Source organism: Callithrix jacchus, chromosome 9 (assembly GCF_049354715.1).
Source record: "Callithrix jacchus isolate 240 chromosome 9, calJac240_pri, whole genome shotgun sequence".
Classification (NCBI taxonomy): domain Eukaryota; kingdom Metazoa; phylum Chordata; class Mammalia; order Primates; family Cebidae; genus Callithrix; species Callithrix jacchus.
The window spans coordinates 22,478,115-22,499,175 of NC_133510.1; the positions used below are offsets into that span (position 1 = coordinate 22,478,115).

Here is a 21,061-nt window from a genome sequence, read left to right on the forward strand (position 1 = left end):
GCCTCATTAGTAGATTTAATATTATTGTAAAGGAGTTATAAGTTATTCAGCTTATATGAGTAATTCATGAGTAGGCTGAGTTTTTTGTAATTGTGTCTGACTTAGCCCTCCTTATCCTCCTACTAAAAAAATGATAATATAGCAGCAGTTAATATTACGTTTAAGTCTGAGAAAGAAAATGAATGTTTTATCTGAGGAATGTGAACACCTTTAAATTATCAAGCCCAAAGGAACATTTAAAATGTGACAACCATCACATCTCACTCTCTGCTTGAGCTAATTACCTCTTAAAGCCCCTTGCTGCATGGGCTGTAGACTGATGCCGAGCAGCCACAAAATGCCCTGTGCTGGACACCATGTGTAGCCACTCACTAACCAATATTATTTCAGTAAACCAATGAGAATTCCTATCAGAAAACTTCTGCAGGCATGTCATTCAATGTCTCTGCAGGTCTCTGAAGCTCTCACAAAGAGGGTAGCTCCTCTCTGCAGCTGGTCATCCAATCCTCTATAAATTATCTATAAATCGTACGATATTCTAACTAAGAAACAAAAATAAATGCTACTACTTAGTCTTTTGTTTTTCTGTAGCTGTGTCTTCAGCAGTTGGTTCCATGTCATTATTTGTCCTGAAAACAGAGAAAGCCCCTACGGGGAAAACCCATCTTGGATTTTCATGTCCTGAGTTTCAAATTTTTGTGTCTAAGTCCCCTCTTACTCTGAATCATGGCTGGCCTGCGTGACGAATAGAATACTGCAAAAGAAATAAGGTGTGATTCCAAGATGAAGCCATTAAAGTCATGGAAATTTCCACCTTGGTCTCTCTTAGATCACTTGCCCTGGGCGAGATATGGTGGTGGCTCACACCGGTAATCCCAGCACTTTGTGAGGCCAAGGCTGGTGGATCACTTGAGTCCAGGACTTTGAGACCAGCCTGGGCAACATGGCAAAACTCCATCTCTATAAGAAATTCGGCTGGGCGCGGTGGCTCATGCCTGTAATCCCAGCACTTTAGGAGGCCAAGGCGGGCGGATCACGAAGTCAAGAGATCGAGACCATCCTGGCCAACACAGTGAAACCCCATCCCTACTAAAAATACAAAAAAAATTAGCCAGGCGTACTGGCATGTGCCTGTGGTCCCAGCTACTCGAGAGGCTGAGGCAGAAGAATCACTTGAACCTGGGAGGTGGAAGTCGCAGTGAGCCAAGATTGCGCCACTGCACTCCAGCCTGATGACAGAGCAAGACTCCGTCTCAAAAAAAAAAAGAAAAGAAATTATTCAAAAGATAACTTAATCTGTAGGGTAGGAAGTCAATTCCCATGTCTTGTTTATTTAAGCAACCCTGTTGAGAGGCCTACATGGCAAGAAACTGAAACCTTCTACCAGCCGCTAGCACGAACTTACCGGTCATCTGAGCCCGCCACCTAGGCCTCATGCTCCAGCCTTCAAATGACTGCAGCCCTGGCTGCTATCTTGACTGCAACCTCCTAGGGGACCGGAGACAGGAACACCAGATAAGCTGCTTCTAAATTCCTTCCCCACAGAAACTGTGAGAGATAACATATTTATTGTTGGTTTAAGCTACAGAGTTTTGGGGTACCTTGTGAACATTTCAGATTCTAAATGGCATTCACCCTTTAGTGGGTCATCATTGCTTGTTCTTGAATCAGGACACACATGGAATCACTCTGTTCATCTCCAAGTCACAGAAGGCTGGATCAGCCCTGTAGCTAGAAGGATGTGTCGTGGAATCATTTGGTAATGGCAGTTTTGAAGATGAAGTCTGAAAAATGTAAGTCGATTTTGCCGTCTTCTTGAAATCTTTAAACAAGGTGGAAGACCCTGGAATATAAAAGGATTATATTTAATACTTAGGATAAATATTTTAATTAATACTATTATCATCACAAACATTTGTAAATGTCAATCGGAAGACGATTTAACTACTTCTCTTTTTTTGAGACAGGGTCTTGCTCTGGACTCATTGCATTCACCCAGGCTGGAGCGCAGTGGCACAGTCACAGCTCACTGCAGCCTCAACCTCCTGGGCTCAAACAATTCTCCCACCTCAGCCTTCCAAGTAGCTGGGACTACAGGCGTGCATCACGACACCCAGCTAAATGTTTTGTGTTTTTTGTTGAGACATGGTTTCACCATGTTGCCCAGGCTGGTCTCCAACTCCTGGGCTCTAATCATCCACCCGCCTCTGCCTCCCAAAGTGCTGGGATCACAGGCATGAGCCATCGCACCTGGCCTGAACTACAACTTTCAAGAGAATCCAAGCCAGGCGTGGTGGCTCACACCTGTAATCCCAGCACTTTGGGAGGCCAAGACAGGTGAATCACAAAGTCAAGAAATCGAGACCATCCTGGCCACGATGGTGAAACCCCATCTCTACTAAAAATACAAAAATTAGCTGGACATGGTGGCGCGTGCCTGTGGTCCCAGCTACTCAGGAAGCTGAGGCAGGAGAATTGCTTGAACCCAGGAGGCAAAGGTTGCGGTGAGCCAAGATTGCGCCACTGCACTCCAGCCTGGTGCCTGGCAACAGAGCAAGCAAGACTCTGTCTCAAAAAAAAAAAAAAAGAGAGAACTCAATGGAACATATACATTTTCTTCAATAAGATTACACATGCTAATAAGGGAAAGGGGAACATCTGAAATACAGTAGAGCCAATATGTGTTGTGGTAACGAGCAATAATAATGATAAAGCCAGACACGATGCCACATGCATGTGGTTCTAGCCACACAGGAGGTTGAGGTCAGAGGATTGCTTGAGGCCAGGAATTTAGAGTTTGAGGCTGTGTTATGCTGTGAGGGTGCCTGTGAATAGCCACCACACCCCAGCCTAGGCAATGTAGCCAGACCCTGTGGGTTAAAAGATAATAATAATGGTCAAGTGCAGTGCCTCACACCTGTAATCCCAGCACTTTGGGAAGCCAAGGCAGGTGGATCGCCTGAGGTCAGGAGTTCAAGACCAGCCTGGCCAACATGGTGAAACCCCATCTCTACTAAAAATACAAAAAATTAGCTGGGCATGGTGGTGGGCACCTATAATCCCAGCTACTCAAGAGGCCGAGGCAGGAGAATCACTTGAACCCAAGAGGCTGAGGTTGCAGTGAGCCAAGATCACGCCGTTGCACTCCAGCCTAGGCAACAAGAGTAAAACTCCATCTCAAAATGATAATAATAATAAAATAAGAATAAAAAATAATAAAATGTAATTAATATGGGGGCCACAAATATCTTAGATCAGTTTATCCAAATTCCCTTCTCCCACTTACTTCCCACAAGCAGGTTATCTTGTTCTTAGGTTTAGGTACTGTTTGTTTGTTTGATGCATAATTTTCTTTTTTTCTTTTTTTCTTTTTTTTTTTTTTTGAGACAGAGTCTTGCTGTGTCACCAGGCTGGAGTGCAGTGGCACAATCTTGGCTCACTGCAACCTCCACCTCCCGGGTTCAAGCAATTCTCCTGCCTCGGCCTCCCGCATAGCTGGGACTAATTTTTATATTGTTTAGTAGAGACGGAGTTTCAGCATGTTGGCCAAGATGGTCTCGATCTCTTGACCTCATGATCCGCCCGCCTTGGCCTCCCAAAGTGCTGGGATTACAGGTGTGAGCCACCGCAACTGGCCACATAATTTTCTTTTTTTTAGAGCTGGGATCTCACGACATTGGCCAGGCTGGTCTCAGGCTCCTGGCCTCAAGCAATCCTCCCATCTCAGCCTCCCAAAATGCATGAATTACAGGCATGAGCCACTGCATCCAGCTGTTTTTTGAAACAGGGTCTTGCTATACCACACAGGCTGGAGCATATTGTTATGATCATAGCTCACTGCAGCTTGCAAGTGATGGACTCAAGCTTCCTGAGTAGCTGGGACTACAGGTGTGCACCACCACACCTGGCTCTGAGATTTTTCTTAAGAGGAGCTAGCTAGTTAAATAACTAAATCTCAATATAAATGTCAAAAAGAAAGTAAGAATCAAAATTATCGGGAAAGAATTTTAAAGACGGATGTTTCTTTTAGCATCAGCATTTGTGTCCCTAAAGTAACTCACTAGAATTATGCAGTGCAGCTCCAGTGCATACAGCATCAGCCACAGAGGGGGATGTCGTGGCCAGTGAGCTTCTTCCCCAGGTGGGTAGTTGACAAAATTCCTCCAGCAGTGATAATACTCTAAGGAAACACAAATCTTGGCTCATTCAACAAGCAGAATGGTAAATTACTTAAAAAGGGCCCCAACCTAGTTTACCATATAGAAAGACTCTAGTCTCTGGTCTAGTTGCTGCTGGACATTAGGCTCATTAAAAAGAATAAAGTAGTTCATTTAAAGATGACTGAGAGGCAAGACCAGAGAAAAGAGTTGTTGTTGGTGCTGGTGGTGGTGGTGGTGGTGGTTGATTTTTGAGACAGGGTCTCGCCCTGTCACCTAGGCCAGTGTGCATTAAGTCCAAACATAGCTCACTGCAGCCTTAAACATCTGAGCTCAGGATCTGAGATCTTCCCACCTCAGCCTCCCAAGCAGGTTGGCCTACAAGTTGATGCCACCATGCCTTCTGATGTTTTAATTTTTTTGTAGAGATGGGGCTGATCTTGAATGCCTGGCTTCAAGTGATCCTCATGCCTTGGCCTCCCAGAGTGCTGGGATTACAGGCACGAGCCACCAGGCATAGCCAGGAGTTGTATTTTTGTTATTTTCCTTGTCATGAATTTTAGATCTAATCCTTTCACAGATGATTTTGAACTTTTACTTCTGAGATTTCCACCCTGGGATAACCAGTCTTCTGGCCTAAAAAACAGCTGCTGTCACCACAGACTCTTGTAAACAATGAAGTTTCGTTGTTTACTGTTTTTACCTGATACTGTCATCATCTGAATAGTGACTCCACTGTTAACAAGGTCCCTGAGTCCTTGCCGGTTTTGTTGATCCATGTGCTGAAAAAGCCTCGCTACATAAATCACCAAAGTCACACCAGGGTGCTGACTCAGAAACTCTCTGATAGCCTGGGAGCATTCCCAGCAGGGACTCCAGGACAAGAACCAGGTGATGGAGCAGCTGACGGACAAGTGAAAATGTCTTTCTGACGTAAATTTTTCTATAAAATTAATTTCCACATGATTGGTGGTGTTTTTGCCTGAACTTCTCCAGATCTTCCAGCTCATGCCCCACTTGATTTCGTAGAGCAGACAGGTCTCTTTACAAAGTTCTTTGGGGTCATAGGAGATGTAAAATTCCCATGGTTCAATTCTTCTCCTGAAATATGAAAAGGAGCCCACACTGTTATGTCCTATTAAGAGAGACCTTAGAAGTCTTTTTTCTGCTCCCTCTTTTTTTGGGGGGGGGAACGGAGTCTCACACTGTTGCCCAGGTTGGAGTGGAGTGGCACGACCTTGGCTCCCTGCAACCTCCACCTCCAGGGTTCAAGCAGTTCTTTGCTTCAGCCTCCGGAGTAGCTGGGATTACAAGCACCTGCCACCATGTGTGGCTAATTTTTTGTGTTTTTAGTAGAGACAGGCTTTCACCATGTTGGCCAGGCAGGTCTCAAACTCCAGACCTCGTGACTTGCCCACCTCAGCTTCCCAAAATGCTGAGATTACCAGCATGAGCCACTGTGCCTGGCCCCTGCTCCCCTCTTCTATCAGGCTAATCTGAGATGTAACATCTCGGGAAACTTCCTTTTCTAGTCTGTCTCAATGTTATCTGAAGAGGTCTGTTTAAATTATAATTTTTTTGTTTTGTCACAAACATAGTGCACAGGTTTCTTTCCCCAGTCACGTGATTTGGTGACCACTCTCTAATCCCATTATGTTTTAGTCTTGAATTCAGGTGTAAGTGTGTCTTAGTTTCTCTTTTAACATTTCCTTCATTATATTCTAATCTTATGTATTTATTTATTTTGAGACAGGGTCTCCATAAGCTGGCCAGGCTGGTCTCGCCTCCTGGGCTCAAGGTATTCTCCTGCCTCAGCCTCCTGAGTAGCTGAGAGTGCAGGTGTGCCCTACCATGCCTAGCTATATTCTAATTTTCTTTTCTTTTTTTTTTCTTTTTTGAGATGGAGTTTCGCTCTTTTTACCAAGGCTGAAGTGTAATGGCATGATCTCGGCTCACCGCAATCTCTGCCTCCTGGGTTCAGGCAATTCTCCTGCCTCAGCTTCCTGAGTAGCAGGGATTACAGGCACATGCCACCATGCCCAGCTAATTTTTTGTATTTTCAGTAGAGATGGGGTTTCACCATGTTGACGAGGATGGTCTCGATCTCTTGACCTCATGATCCACCCACCTTGGCCTCCCAAAGTGCTGGGATTATAGGCGTGAGCCACCACACCCAGCCTACGCTAACTCTTACAAGAAAGAAATTCTAGGGCCAGGCACAGTGGCTCACGCCTATTGGGATAGGGGCAAAAACAGAAGCCTAAGCACTGCCATCTTATAGAGAAGCCACCTGGGCCCTGGGCAGAGGTGTAATTCTCGGAACTGTTATTGTACTGCAGGTCTCAGAGGTGTTAAGGGTAAAAATTTCCACTGCTACCCCCCTCCCCTTGCAATAAACCTCTAACTTTACCTTCTGTACAGACAGCTTGCCTTGCACACCCCTGGACCCCCCTGAACAAGGATGTGGGTTCTTTTGTTTCTTTTTCTTTTCTCAATTTGAGCCTATTCATAAGGCTGTATATTTATTGGTGATATTTTTGACAGTTTTTTTTAAGAGAGAAAGAGAAAGAAAGAAAGACAGAAAGAAAAGGAATGAAGAAGAGGAAAAAAGAGGAAGAAGAGGAGGGAGAGAGAACAGGAGTGTTGTTGCTTAACTGCCCAGGCTAGAATGCAGTCTAAAAATGGGTATTGAAAACCTCCCTTATACCGCCAATTGTGCTTAATAACGGCCAACCAATATTTCATTTAAACCTGTGAGTAGGTGTGATGTGGTACTAAGAGTGCATGTCTTGTGTGTTTAAAGTGGAGAGTTCTATAAATGTTTATTAAGTTTACTTGTTCTGGATCTGAGTTCAAGTCCAGGATATCCTTGTTAATTTTCTGTCTCATTGATCTATCTAATACTGATGTTGAAATCTCCCACTACTACTGTGTGGGGCGTCCAAGTCTCTTTACAAGTCTTATGTATCCTGCATTGGGTGCGTACACATCCAGGATTGTCAGCTCTTCTTGTTGCATTGATCCTTTTATCATTATGTCCTCTTTTGATCTTTTTTTGCTTTAAAATCCATTCCATCAGAGGCGAGAATTGCAACCTCTACTTTTTTTTATTTATTTATTTATTTTGCTCTCCATTTGGTTGGCAAACCTTTCTCCATCCCTTTGCTTTGACTCTTTATGTATCCTTGCACGTAAGATGGGTCTGGATGCAGCATACCGATGGGTTTTGGCTGTATCTTTTGATTGGGGGATTTAGTCAATTTAAATTTAAGATTATTGCCATTTGATGTTAGCTGGCTATTTTGCCCATTAGTTGATATAAATTCTTCATTATGTTGATACTCTTTACTTTTTGGTATATTTTTATTGTAAGGTAAGGATGGTAAGGATGTGGTTTTGCAGCTTAAATGCCTTGCTCCCCCTGAGCTCGGGGCCATGGGTTGGAAAGACATGAGTCCTCCATGGCCACCGGCAATAAAGACCCCGCAATTTGGCATACTTTTGTCTTGGTGTTGAATTTTCACTCGCTCCGGTGCAACACTGTAATCCCAGCACTTTGGAAGGCCGAGGTGGGTGAATCACGAGGTCAAGAGATCGAGACCATTCTGGCCAACATGGTGAAACCCCATCTCTACTAAAAATATAAAAATTAGCTGGGTGTGGTGATGCACGCCTGTAGTCCCAGCTACTCGGGAGGCTGAGGCAGGAGAATTACCTGAACCCAGGAGGCGGAGGTTGCGGTGAGCCGAGATCGAGCCACTGCCCTCCAGCCTGGGTAACAAGAGCAAAACTCCATCTCAAAAAAAAAAAAAAGAAAGAAAGAAAAAAAGAAATTCTAGCTCTTCGCCATCGTTTCTCCTCCCTTGGAGCCGCCGCCATGAAGGTCGAGCTGTGCGGTTTCAGCGGGTACAAGATCTACCCCGGACATGGGAGGCGCTATGCCGACAGGAAGGTTTTCCAGTTTCTTAATGCAAAATGCGAGTCAGCGTTGCTTTCCAAGAGGAATCCTCGGCAGATAAACTGGACTGTCCTCTACAAAAGAAAGCACAAAAAGGGACAGTCGGAAGAAATTCAAAAGAAAAGAACATGCCGAGCAGTCAAATTCCAGAGGGCCATTGCTGGTGCATCTCTTGCTGATATAATGGCCAAGAGGAATCAGAAACCTGAAGTTAGAAAGGCTCAACGAGAACAAGCTATCAGGGCTGCCAAGGAAGCAAAAAAGGCTAAGCAAGCATCTAAAAAAACTGCAATGGCTGCTGCTAAGGCACCTACAAAAGCAGAACCTAAACAAAAGATTGCGAAGCCTGTGAAAGTTTCAGCTCCCTGAGTTGGTGGAAAATGCTAAGCTGGTAGATTAGATTTTTAAATAAAGATTGGATTATAACTCTTAAAAAGAAAGAAATTCTAATTGCTCTCAGTGATATCTTTAGATTTAACACTCTATGTCTGAAAGCCATGACTCAAGGGAGACTCAGAATTGAGCTGCAGACTCTTCTTTGCAGTATGGTTGAGTCACGAGCTTATTACATTCTAATAGTTCCCACTCATCCCTAAAGTGCCACGTTCATTTATTACATAGACCAATCCTTTCACCTATCATGAGATAGTATTCCTTGGCATGACTTTCCTGTAATATGTCTGAAAAATGGGCAGACAGTATAAAATGAGGATGAACTTAAAGTGACAAATGAGTTTCCCAGGTATTTCACTAATGGCTATAAAAGCACACGATTAAAAAAGAGAAGAGAGCCAGGTGCGGTGGCTCATGCCTGTAATCCCAGCACTTTGGGAGGCCGAGGAGGGTGGAACACGAGGTCAAGAGATCGAGACCATCCTGGTCAACAAGGTGAAACCTGTCTCTACTAAAAATACAAAAATTAGCTGGGCACAGTGGCGCACACCTGTAGTCCCAGCTACTCGGGAGGCTGAGGCAGGAGAATTGCCTGAATCCAGGAGGCGAGGTTGTGGTGAACCGAGATTGCGCCATTGCACTCCAGACTGGGTAACAAGAGCGAAACTCCGTTTCAAAAAAAAAAAAAAAAAAGAGAAATTGTAAGACAGTAACAGACAAGCAAGCTACAGAGTCATTTATTTAAAGAGATCAAAAGACATAAGAGCAAAGATATAAAAAATCATAGAAAATGGCATTGGAAAAGGCAAAAAGGAAAGAATAGGAAAATGACAAAAGAGAAAAGGAATAATATCGGAAGCTATATCCACAGTTCCTTTTTTTTTTTTTTTTTTTTTTACGAGACAGGGTCTTAGTCTGTCAACCCGGCTGGAGTGCAGTGGTGCAATCATAGTTCACTGCAGGCTTGACCTCCTGGGCTCAAGAGATCCTCCCGCTCCCGCTTCAGCCTCCTGAGTGGCTGGGACTATAGGCGCATGTGCCACCATGCACAGCTCTTAAATACCCATTTATCCTTGATCGAATCAAATGAGTACTGTGATGGTATTATTCTTACCTCAGAGTGGGATCGCCAGTGGAAGGACCTGTTGACCAAGACATGATTATGTCAAATAACACTCAAACACCGAATGAGCTGCTCAGAAAAGTGTTCTATCATTCCAAACCTGCAAATCATCTCAGAAAATGGAATTTGATGATTCTCTCATAGATTAATTGTATTGGACCAGTTCATTATACCCAAGAAAAGCAAGATTTTTAAGGGCTCTATCAAAATCGATTTTCCCAGATGCCCAATCCCAAACAAGGTAATCCTCCCTAAGGTGTCAACAAAAATGATTAAGTGCAATGGGAAAGTCACTTCGTAAAAGCTCTTAGAAGACACACATGGTGACTAAGGCCTGTAATCCTAGAACTTTGGGAGGCTGAGGCAGGTGGATCACCTGAGGTCAGAAGTTCAAGACCAGCCTGGCCAACTTATCGAAACTCATCTCTACTAAAAATACAAAAATTAGCCAGGTGTGATCACAGGCACCTATAATCCCAGCTACTCAGGAGGCTGAGGCAGGAGACTTGCTTGAATCCAGGGGACAGATGTTAAGTGAGCCAAGATCTCGCCATTGCACTCCAGCCTGGGCTAAAGAGCGAAACACTGTCTCAAAAAAATAAATAAATAAAAATAAAATAAAGGTTCCTAGGTGTAATCTCTATGTGACCTCAGTACCCTATTCTGCATCAAAGTCATTATCATGCTCTACCATGATTGCCTATTTACATGCCTTAATAACACTGAACTGTAAATTATGTGAGATACGGATTTTGTACATTTTGTTCCAAACCCTATCACACTGCCTGAAACATGTTAGTTAGCAATAGATTTGAATAAATTACTGAGTAAATGATTAAATGAACTTCACTACTACCCACTATAAACATATTTTCCCCTTCCTTCTTTTCCTCCTTCCTTCCTTCTTTCTTTTTTCTTCTTTCCTTCCTTTCTTTCATATTTCCTTTACTCCTTCCTTCCTTAATCCTTTTCTTTTTATTTTTTTTTTTGAGATGAAGTCTTGCCCTGTTGCCAGGCTGGAGTGCAGTGGTGCAATCTTGGCTCACTGCAATCTCCGCCACCCGGGTTCAAGCGATTTCCCTGCCTCAGCCTCCTGAGTAGCTGGAACTACAGGTGCCCACCACCATGCCCAGCTATTTTTTTTTTTTTTTTTTTTTTTTTTGTATTTTAGTAGAAACGGGGTTTCACCACATTGGTCAGTGTGGTCTTGATCTCCTGATCTGCCTCATGATCCACCCAAAGTGGATCCTCCCAAAGTGCTGGGATTAGAGGCGTGAGCCACCACACCCAGCCCTTTCTTTTTTTAAATAGAGAAAGGGTCACACTCTGTTGCCCAGGCGGGAGTGTAAGTGGTACAGTCATGGCTGTCTGCAGCCTTGAACTCCTGGGCTCCAGTGATCCTCCCACTCAGCCTCCAGAGTAGCTAAGACTGTAGGCACAACACCTCACCTGGCAAATTTGTATTTTTACTTTTATTTTTATTTTTGTAGAGACAGGAGTCTCACTACGTTGCTCAGACTAGTTTCAAACTCCTAACCTCAAGAGATTCTCCCACCTTGGCTTCCCAAAGTGTTGGGATTACAGGTGTGAGTCACCAGGCCTAGCCCCCTTCTTTGTTTTTCTACCTTATTTAACTTCTCGTTTTTACTCATGCCTTAGACCTTATAATGGAATCCAATAGCAGTAGCATCTTTGTACACTTCACAACACATTTAACCATTAAAATCTTTTGTCAGCTGTGCATGGTGGTTCACGCTGGTAGTCCTAGCACTTTGGGAGGCCAAGGCAGGTAGATCACCTGAGGTCAGGTGTTCAAGACCAGCCTGACTAACATGGTGAAATCCCGTCTCTACTGAAAATACAAAAATTAGCTGTGCATGGTGGCAGGTGCCTGTAATCCCAGGTACTCGGGAGGCTGAGGCAGGAGAATCACTTGAACCTGGGAGGCAGAGGTTGCAGTGAACCAAGATCAAGTGAACCTGGGCAACAGAGCAAGACTCCATCTCAAAATAAAATATATATTCATAGTCGACTAACTCAAATATAATAAAACTCTAGTGGAACAAACCCAGAACCTATAGTCTTTTTTTTTTTTGAGACAAAGTTTCACTGTTGTTACCCAGATTGGAGTGCAATGGCACAATCTCGGCTCACCGCAACCTCCGCCTCCTGGGTTCAGGCAATTCTCCTGCCTCAGCCTCCCGAGTAGCTAAGACTATAGACGCGCACAACCATGCCTACCTAATTTTTGTATTTTTAGTAGAGACGGGGTTTCACCTTGTTGACCAGAATGGTCTCAATCTTTTTTTTTTTTTTTGAGAAGGAGTTTCGCTCTTGTTACCCAGGCTGGAGTGCAATGGCGCGATCTAGGCTCACCGCAACCTCTGCCTCCTGGGTTCAGGCAATTCTCCTACCTCAGCCTCCCGAGTAGCTGGGATTACAGGCATGCGCCACCATGCCCAGCTAATTTTTTGTATTTTTAGTAGAGACGGGGTTTCACCTTGTTGACAAGGATGGTCTGGATCTCTTGACCTCGTGATCCACCCTCCTTGGCCTCCCAAAGTGCTGGGATTATAGGCGTGAGCCACCACACCCGGCCAAGAACCTATAGTCTTAAGAAATGGTAATTCTATCAACATATCTGATGCCAAAATTCTTTTATTTATTTATTTTTTTTTTTTTTTTTTTTTTTTTGAGACAATGATTCCCTCTCATCACCCAGGTTGGAGTGCAATGGTATGACCTTACTGCAACCTCTGCTTCCCGGTCTCAAGCCTCCCAATTAGCCAGGACTACAGGCGCATGCCACTGTGCCCAGATAATTTTTGTATTTTTTGTATAGATGGCGTTGCCCAGGTTGGTCTTGAACTCCTGGGCTCAAGTGAACCCCATGCCTCGGCCTCCCAAAATGCTGGCATTACAGGCATGAGCCACCACACCCAGCCTGATGCCAAAGTTCTTTTCACATACCAGATGGTCACCTAGTGAAAGAGTAAACCCTAAAGGCTTAATTTTTACCAAATCAACAATTTGAGAAGTTAAATAATGAAGAACAAAGCTGACAGTAAACTATTATGTTTTGTTTTGTTTTGTTTAAGATGGAGTCTCGCTCTCTAGCCCAGGCTGGAATGCAGTGGCGCAATCTCAGCTCACTGCAACCTCCAGCCCCCGGGTCCCAGTTCAAGCAATTCTCCTACCTCAGCCTCCCAAGTAGCTGGCATTACAGGCACGAGCCACTATGCTCAGCTAATTTTTGTATTTTTTAGTAGAGATCGGGTTTCACCATTTTGGCCAGTCTGGTCTTAAACTCCTGACCTCGTGATCCACCTGTCTCAGCCTCCCAAAGTGCTGGGATTACAGGCGTGAGCCACCATGCCCGGCCCTAATATATTATATTTGACTTCAAGTATTTATTTAGAAATAAGGAGAAAAATAATTTGAAGAAAAATTGGCTAGCATTAAAAAACAGAACTGAAGAAAAAAGACAATGAAAAAAGGATGTCAGTTGAATACCACTTGTTGTCAATACACTAAATTAAACAGTTAAGGTGAGTACCTCACGTAATTTGGATCCCATGGGCATGAAACCGTTTGCATACATGTGGAAGAACTAACTTTAGCATTGGGTTTATCACTAGGAAAACATTGCAAGGTGCATTAGCTCAGATAACCAATCAGTTTCTGTGGAATGAAATGAAAATATGAGAAATGGTATGACTTGATGGGTACAGAAGCCTAATGTAGACATGGGAATAGACAGCTTTGAGGGGCCTCATAGGGAGCGGTGCAGACGGCGTGGGGTGGAATAGTTTGGAAAATAGAAAAGGAGGTAGCATTGGTGGGGCTTTGATTTTATATATATATATACATCTTTTTTTAATATAATTTTTTTTTTAATTTTTTGAGAAGGAGTTTCACTCTTGTTGCCCAGGCTGGAGTGCAATGGCGCAATCTCAGCTCACAGCAACCTCTGCTCCTGGGTTCAAGTGATTCTCCTGCCTCAGCCTCCCCAGTAGCTGGGGCTACAGGTGCATGCCACCAAGCCCAATAATTTTTGTATTTTTAGTAGAGACAGGTTTCTCTGTATTGGTCAGGCTGGTCTCAAACTCCCGACCTCAGGTGATCCACCTGCCTCAGCCTCCCAAAGTGCTGGGATTACAGGTGTGAGCCACTGTGCCCAGCACACCTGGCTAATTTTTGTATTTTTAGTAAAGAAGGGGTTTCATCATCTTGGCGAGGCTGGTCTCAAACTCCTGACCTCATGATCCAACTGCCTCAGCTTCTCAAAGTGCTGGGATTACAGGCATAAGCCACTGTGCCCAGCTGAAATTAGGTTTTTATTTCAGGTTTGATAAATGATTAAACAGGTGTTGGATTAATAGGTGTTGGTCCTTGGTTACAGGTGTATTATTTTCCAGACTCAGGCTGCATTTTGAGAAGGGTGGTACAGGAATTAAAGAGTAAAGATCTTGATTTATGGCTCGATTACTCAACAGAAATATCATAGTGCCAGATGATCTCAGAGTCCGTGGCATGACGGAAAAAGGAAGTCTATGAGACCTCACTATAAGAAGCTCATGACAATAAAATTGAGTCTGAGAACTCTCCTCAAGCTAATATTTTTAAATAATAATCACTCTGCACATATTGATTGAAAATTTAGTCTCGGCATGATGGCTCACACCTGTAATCCTAGCACTTTGGGAGGCCAAGGTGGGTGGATCACGAGGTCAGGAGTTTGAGACCAGCCTGGCCAATATGGTGAAACCCCATTTATACTTTATATATATATATATATATATATATATATATATATAATTAGCCGGACATGGTGGTGCATGCCTGTAGTCCCAGCTACTCGGGAGGCTGAGGCAGGAGAGTTGCTTGAAGCGGGCAGGCAGAGGTTGCAGTGAGCCGAGATCGCGCCACTGCACTCCAGCCTGGGTGACAGAGCAAAACTCCATCTCAAAATGAAAAAATAAAAAATAATAAAAAGTAAATTTTTTAAAAAAGAAGAAAGGACTCGGCCGGGCGCGGTGGCTCACGCCTATAATCCCAGCATTTTGGGAGGCTGAGACAGGTGGATCACAAGGTCAAGAGATCGAGATCATCCTGGTCAACATGGTGAGTCCCCGTCTCTACTAAAAATACAAAAATTAGCTGAGCATGGTGGCACATGCCTGTAGTCCCAGCTACTCAGGAGGCTGAGGCAGGAGAATTGCTTAAACCCACGAGACGGAGGTTGCGGCGAGCTAAGATCTCGCCATTGTACTCCAGCAACTGGGTAAAAAGAGGGAAACTCCGTCTCAAAAAAAAAAAAAAGAAAGGACTCTTGGGCATGGCACGATTTTTTTGTAGATAGAGAGTGGTTCTAGCTGGGGAGATATCTAGGAAATAGGACAGTCAGGAAACACTAGTCCAAGTATGAGCTGAAGAACAAATTTCTTTCTATTAAAGAAGGAATGGGGAATTTGAGCACTGGGATGAAGGAGGAAGGGGGTGGCTGGCATGCTGGAATGAGCACTTAGACCTTAGTGCAAATTGGGGCCCTGGAACCAGTAATCCACTCCAAGGGAGCCTTACAAAAACAGAGGCCATGTTACAGGAAAAGGGCATATGTGGGTAAGGAGAGGGGGAAAAAAAGGCATACTGATGACAGGAAGACTCTTTCTCTGAAAGAGCTGAAGCGGCAGTGAGAAGTTCAGAAAGGGCCAGTAAGATACATGTTGTGTCTACACTGATCAATTTTACTCCTGGGATGCAAGGGCAAGGATACCAGACACATGGTCAGGGATACTCTGAGGTACAGAACACACTGCCTTTATAAGAAGAGTCACGTAGCAGCTCCCAGAGCTCCTAGAGCTCCAACCCTCGGCTTGGCGGCTGAAGACTGTTGCTGCCCACGCATCTCAGAAGCCCCCTGGACCATCACAGACGCCGAGCTTCGGGTAACTCTTATGGTGGAAGGTAAGTCCATCCCTTTCTTAATCAGCACGGAGGCACCCACCCCACACTGCCTTCTTTTCAAGGACCAGTTGCCGGAATTGACAGCAAGGCCTCCAGGCCTCTCATAACTCCCCAAGTCTGGTGTCAATTAGCCCAGCACTCCTTTCCACGTTCTTTCCTAATCATCCCCACTTGTCCAGTTCCCCTGTTAGGCTGAGATATCCCAGCAAAATCGTCTGCCTCCTTAACTATTCCTGGGCCACAGCCACACCTCATTGCCGCCCTCCTCCCTGAACCCATACCTCCCTCAATAGCTCCCTTTATGTCCCCCTTTATGTTGCTAGAAAAATCACCCTTAAGCCAAGTAAGTAACCCTTCCCAGCTCAAATATATTAACTGCAGCTACAGGCTTATCAAGCAACACACACACACACATTCAAAGTAAGTCATAAAACTGTACTTAAAGTTAGTAAAAGAAGAGCAAATCTAGTACAACTCCCCCCTCCCTTAGAGATAAGGAAGTTAATGAAAGCACCCAGGCATATATCTCTACCCACACATATTTCTGCTATCCTTGTTTTGTTTTGTTTTTGAGACAGAGTCTCATGCTGTCACCCAGGCTTGAGTGCAGTGGCATGATCTCAGCTTACTGCAACCTCCACTTCCTGGGTTCAAGCAATTATCCTGTTTCAGCCTCCCAAGTAGCTAGGACTACAGGCACCCACAACCATGCTCAGCTAGTTTTTATATTTTTAGTAGGGACGGGTTTTCAACATATTGGCTAGGCTGGTCTCAAACTCCTGACCTTGTGATCCTCCCGCCTCAGCCTCCCAAAGTGCTGGGATTACAGGTGTGTGCCACTGTGCTTGGCCTCTGCTATCCTTGTTTTTCTCTACCCCAGCTGCAAGGTCATGAGACCAAGGTAAACCATGTTTTTCATGTTTTACATGAAAAAAAAAATGTTTTTCAAGATTGCAAAACTGTCACAAAGTAAAATTAACTGCCTTTGTCTCAAAACTTGTTCCCTGCCTGGTTTTCCCCACCCTAAAATGTGTTAAAAACATGTAATTCTTGGTTTGGGGCCACGGCCATTTAAAAACGTTAGTCTAACTATGAGCTGGTGCACCTAATAAAATTTTCTTGAAGCCTGAAAAGTCTCTCTGTCCTTTTAAATCCTGCTACAAAACAAACACTGGTTTAATGACATTTGATTAAAGTCACTTGGACAAGTAAATAATAATGATAAATTATCTTATTTAAGATTAATATATTAATAATAGGGAAGTTGGAAAACACCCACAGATGGAAGAATCAGGACACACACACCCGCGCACACACACACACCTGCACACGCGCACGCACACACGCTTCTTGCCTTGTTCGAGAATACTGGCCCCCAGATCCGTTTTACCTCTCTCAGAAGTCATGGTGCTCTGTCTCTGGACTGCTTCCTCTGGAGTCATAAGTTGTGCTGATTGCGCCTGGACCTTGTTTCTTCAGGTGTGCCCACTGCCACCTGCTTGGGCAGAGGATGACTCATTCCTGACTCCTTCCTCATTCTCAGGCAATTACTGGGAATCTGGGCTGTCTGTACAAACAGGAGGCTAAGACGGACGTTATCCTGGGGATTTACATCTTCAGTGATGAGAAAGCCTATTATGCCAATGACATGAATTTCGTAGAGTAGATCACTGGGATTACCAAACTCCAAAGTTCTTCTCCAATGACTCTGAATTTAGTAACCTTTCTCTTTCTATTTATTTTATTTTATTTTTTTAGTAGAGATGGAGTTTCATCATGTTGGTCAGGCTGGTCTCAAACTCCTGACCTCAGATGATCTGCCCGCCTCAGCCTCCCAAAGTGCTGGGATTACAGACATGAGCCACAGCACCCGGCCTCCTTTCTCTTTCTTCAAATAAAGACTAAGGTAAGATGGATCCATCATCCTTTATATATTTTTTTGTTTTATTTTTATTTATTTTTCATTATCCCGTGCTCTGAATCAAGGATGCATCATTCTTTATTGGAGAAAGAAGAGGAAGAAGAAAAGTTAAGAGAGATTTCACCTGTAACTATAGCTTGAAAGTTTTTATGTTATCTGGTGAACACACTGTGGCCTTGGCTTTCAGCTATTATTCTCCTATTTCCAACTTCCTCTCATTTTGCTCTTTGTCCCACAACCCTGTTGGAGAGGGGAGGGGCACTATTCGATACAAAATGAGAAGGACCTTTGCCTCTGAGTCAAGTAATTTGTGTATAGGTCTTTGGTGCTCTCTTCATCCTTGAAGCTAAGATTAGCTAAGGGTGTGGCCAAGTCCACTGCTGCTATTTTTTTTTTTTAGACGGAGTTTCGCTTTGGTCATGCGGGCTGGAGTACAATGGTGCAATCTCGGCTCACTGCAACCTCCATCTCCCAGGTTCAAGTGATTCTCCTGCCTCAGCCTCCCGAGTAGCTTCGATTACAGGCACCTGCCACCATGCCCAGCTAATTTTTATATTTTTAGTAGAGAATTTTTATGTATTTGCCAAGCTGGTCTCAAACTCCGACCGAGGGTGATCCACCTTCCTCGGCCTCCCAAAGTGCTAGGATTACAGGCCCATGAGCTACTAGGCCCGGCCACTTCTGCTTTTTTATCCCCCTTGAAAAAATAAATGCGGTATTTCCCTATGCCATTGCTCTCTGTTGCCTGAACCCTGGGTCAAGTTCAAGCCAAAAGTTCCTTTAGTCTCCTAGAATTGTGGTCACTTTCTCAAGGCCTAAGTCTCCCTCCACTGTCTAAAAACTTGAGCCTCTGAACTCTGAATTTTAAGGCCCCATGAACCTGGAAACTGAATTCTACATACAAGACTTTACTTAGTTATGCAAGTCGACCTGGAGCCTCCATGAGATAAAGCAGGTGTTTGGACTCGGGCAGACCAGTGTTTTGAAGAAGGGGCAGAAATCTCACATCATCAATAGAGGCCCTTCAAAGACCAAGTTTTTCCAAGTTAGGCAGAAGTAGAATAATGGTAAAGTAAAGGTAGGATAGCCCAGGTGCGGTGGTTCTCACCTGTAATCCCAGCACTTTGGGAGGCAGAGGCAGGCAGATCACCTGAGGTCAGGAGTTCAAGACCAGCAAGGCCAAGATGGCAAAACCCAATCTCTACTAAAAATACAAAAATTAGCCAGGCGTGTTGGCAGGTGCCTATAATCCCAGCTACTCAAGAGACTGAGGCATGAAAATTGCTAGAACCCGGGAGGCAGAGGTTGCTGTGAACTGAGATCCCACCATCGCACGGCAGCTTGGAAGACAGAGTGAGACTCTTGTCTCAAAAAAAAAAAAGATAGGATAATAGACCCCAGCGATATCCATGTCCTGATCCCTGGAATCTGTTAAATATGTGAACTTACATGCCAAAAGGGCCTTTCTCATTAATTAAGGATCTTGAGATGGGACAACAATCCTGGATTATCCAGATGAGCACAGTCTGATCACAGGGTCCTTACAAGAGGGATGTAGAAGAGTCAAAAGTCAGAATGAGAAAGGGAGCTATGAGGATGGGAGCAGAGTTCTGCTTGCTGGCTCAAAGCAGGCCAGGATTCAAGGAATGAGGAAAGCCTGTAGAAGCTGGAAAACTCAAGGAATGGATTCTCTCCCAGAGCCTCCAGAAGAAATGCTACCCTGATAAAATCTTGATGTCAGCTCAGTGAGACCCATTTTGTACTTCTGTCCTCCAGAACTGTAAGACAATGTGCGTCGTTTTATACCGTTAAGTGTGTGGCAATGTTTTAAAGCAGCAATAGGAAAGTGACATGGTAGGACATGCTCACAGCAAGTAAACATGCAGTAGCCAAGAGGATGCATAACTTGGGTTTGTTTTCTACTAGCAGGACTATGGAGCGCTTCATCCATGTTCTGCTTTGTTTAAGAAACCTTAGAGGTTTCCACCTGATTCTGATAAGCGGGGAAAAAAAGAAAACTTCGCAGTATGACATGTGCTAGACTATCTGTGCAACCCCCTTGTAGACCCCTGCCCGGTACCCGATCCCAAGTAACAGCTCCAGAGTTGGAAGCCGAGTTCAGGTTTATTGGGACCAGCGGGGAGGCCAGGAAAGGAAGGAGATCGGGGCTGGCTGCGACTGCGCAGCTGGGGTAGGAGGGTTTTATAGGGGGGCAGACGGGGCGTGGACACAGGGCTGGCGGGGTGTCGTGGGAGCTTAGGATAGGCTGTCCGTCTCTGGGTCTCTGGGCAGACTGCTGAGGTAGCTCAGAGGGTTGTGTGTCGGGTCAGGATAGGCTGAGGCTTGGCGGGCTTTTCTGCTGCGATGATTGGCTGCTTGCTGTTGCCGGGCAGAACAGAGCAGCACCTGAGGGTTTTCTTCCGGGTGGCGGGAAGCCTGGGGGGCGGAGGGTGGCAGGACTTTCTACCGAACATTTACTTGGGATTGGGTACCGGGCAGGGGTCTACAAGGGGGTCGCACACTATCATGTTGTTAATTATTTGTAAGTGAAAGGCCAGGCGCGGTGGCTCAAGCCTGTAATCCCAGCACTTTGGGAGGCCGAGGCGGGCTGATCACAAGGTCAACAGATCGAGACCATCCTGGCCAACATGGTGAAACCCCGTCTCTACTAAAAATACAAAAAATTAGCTGGGCATGGTGGCGCGTGCCTGTAATCCCAGCTACTCAGGAGGCTGAGGCAGGAGAATTGCCCGAACCTAGGAGGCAGAGGTTGCAGTGAGCCGAGATCGCGCCATTGCACTCCAGCCTGGGTAACAAGAGCGAAACTCCGTCTCAAAAAAAAAAAAATGAAATCAGGCATTGTGTACACTTTTGTGCGTTCTGCTTAGCTTTTCTTTCTGTTTTTTGGAGGGTTTTTTGTTGTTGTTGTTGTTGTTGTTGTTTTGGTTTTTTGGTTTGTTTGTTTTTTTTTTGAGATTGCGTTTCACTCTTGTTACCCAGGCTGGAGTCCAATCGCACTATCTCGGCTCACCGCAACCTCTGCCTCCCGGGCTCAGGCAATTCTCCTACCTCAGCATCCTGAGTAGCTGGGATTACAGGCATGCGCCACCATGCCCGGCTAATTTTTTGTATTTTTAGTAGAGACAGGGTTTCACCATGTTGGCCAGGATGGTCTCGATCTCTTGACCTTGTGATCAGCCCGCCTCGGCCTCCCAAAGTGCTGGGATTACAGGTTTGAGGCAGTGCACCCGGCCAAAAACAGTTTTTTAAAAAAGAGTTAAATATAGGTTTACGTATTTGATCCAGCAATTCCACTCTTAGGCACTTACCCAAGAGGAAGAGAAAGAAACATATGTTTATGTAAAGTCTTTTATGCTTACTGATGGCCCCTGGACGCCATGTTAACCTCTGTGACCTGCACAGACACTCCAGATGAGTTCCTGGAAAATCTAAAGTAACTGGAAGACCATGAAAAGAGGAAGAAATGCTCAACCCCTGCAGCGCCTGCTTAACTTTGACACCGTCTCTGTTGTTTCTTATTC

At 44.7% G+C, this 21,061-nt stretch overlaps 1 protein-coding gene across 9 annotated transcripts in view; it reads right to left on the reverse strand.

The window, feature by feature from the left end:
- The window catches only part of APOBEC1 (apolipoprotein B mRNA editing enzyme catalytic subunit 1), a 47,395-nt gene extending 30,355 nt beyond the window's left edge, over positions 1 to 17,040 (reverse strand). For 2 of the 9 annotated variants that reach the window (XR_013522283.1, XR_008473751.2), the window contains exons 1-7: positions 16,989 to 17,040; positions 9,623 to 9,650; positions 7,873 to 8,189; positions 4,861 to 5,258; positions 4,062 to 4,180; positions 1,602 to 1,843; positions 1,406 to 1,488 (exon numbers count right to left, since the gene is read on the reverse strand). Coding sequence is in view for 7 of the 9 variants with exons in the window: in XM_078337978.1 (XP_078194104.1) it covers positions 1,694 to 1,843; positions 4,062 to 4,180; positions 4,861 to 5,258; positions 7,873 to 8,036 (831 nt within the window). In the remaining 2 variants the exon portion in view is untranslated. The other 7 variants (XM_078337978.1, XM_078337979.1, XM_078337980.1 and 4 more) reach the window with 7 other exon arrangements.
- Positions 17,041 to 21,061: the final 4,021 nt, after the last annotated feature.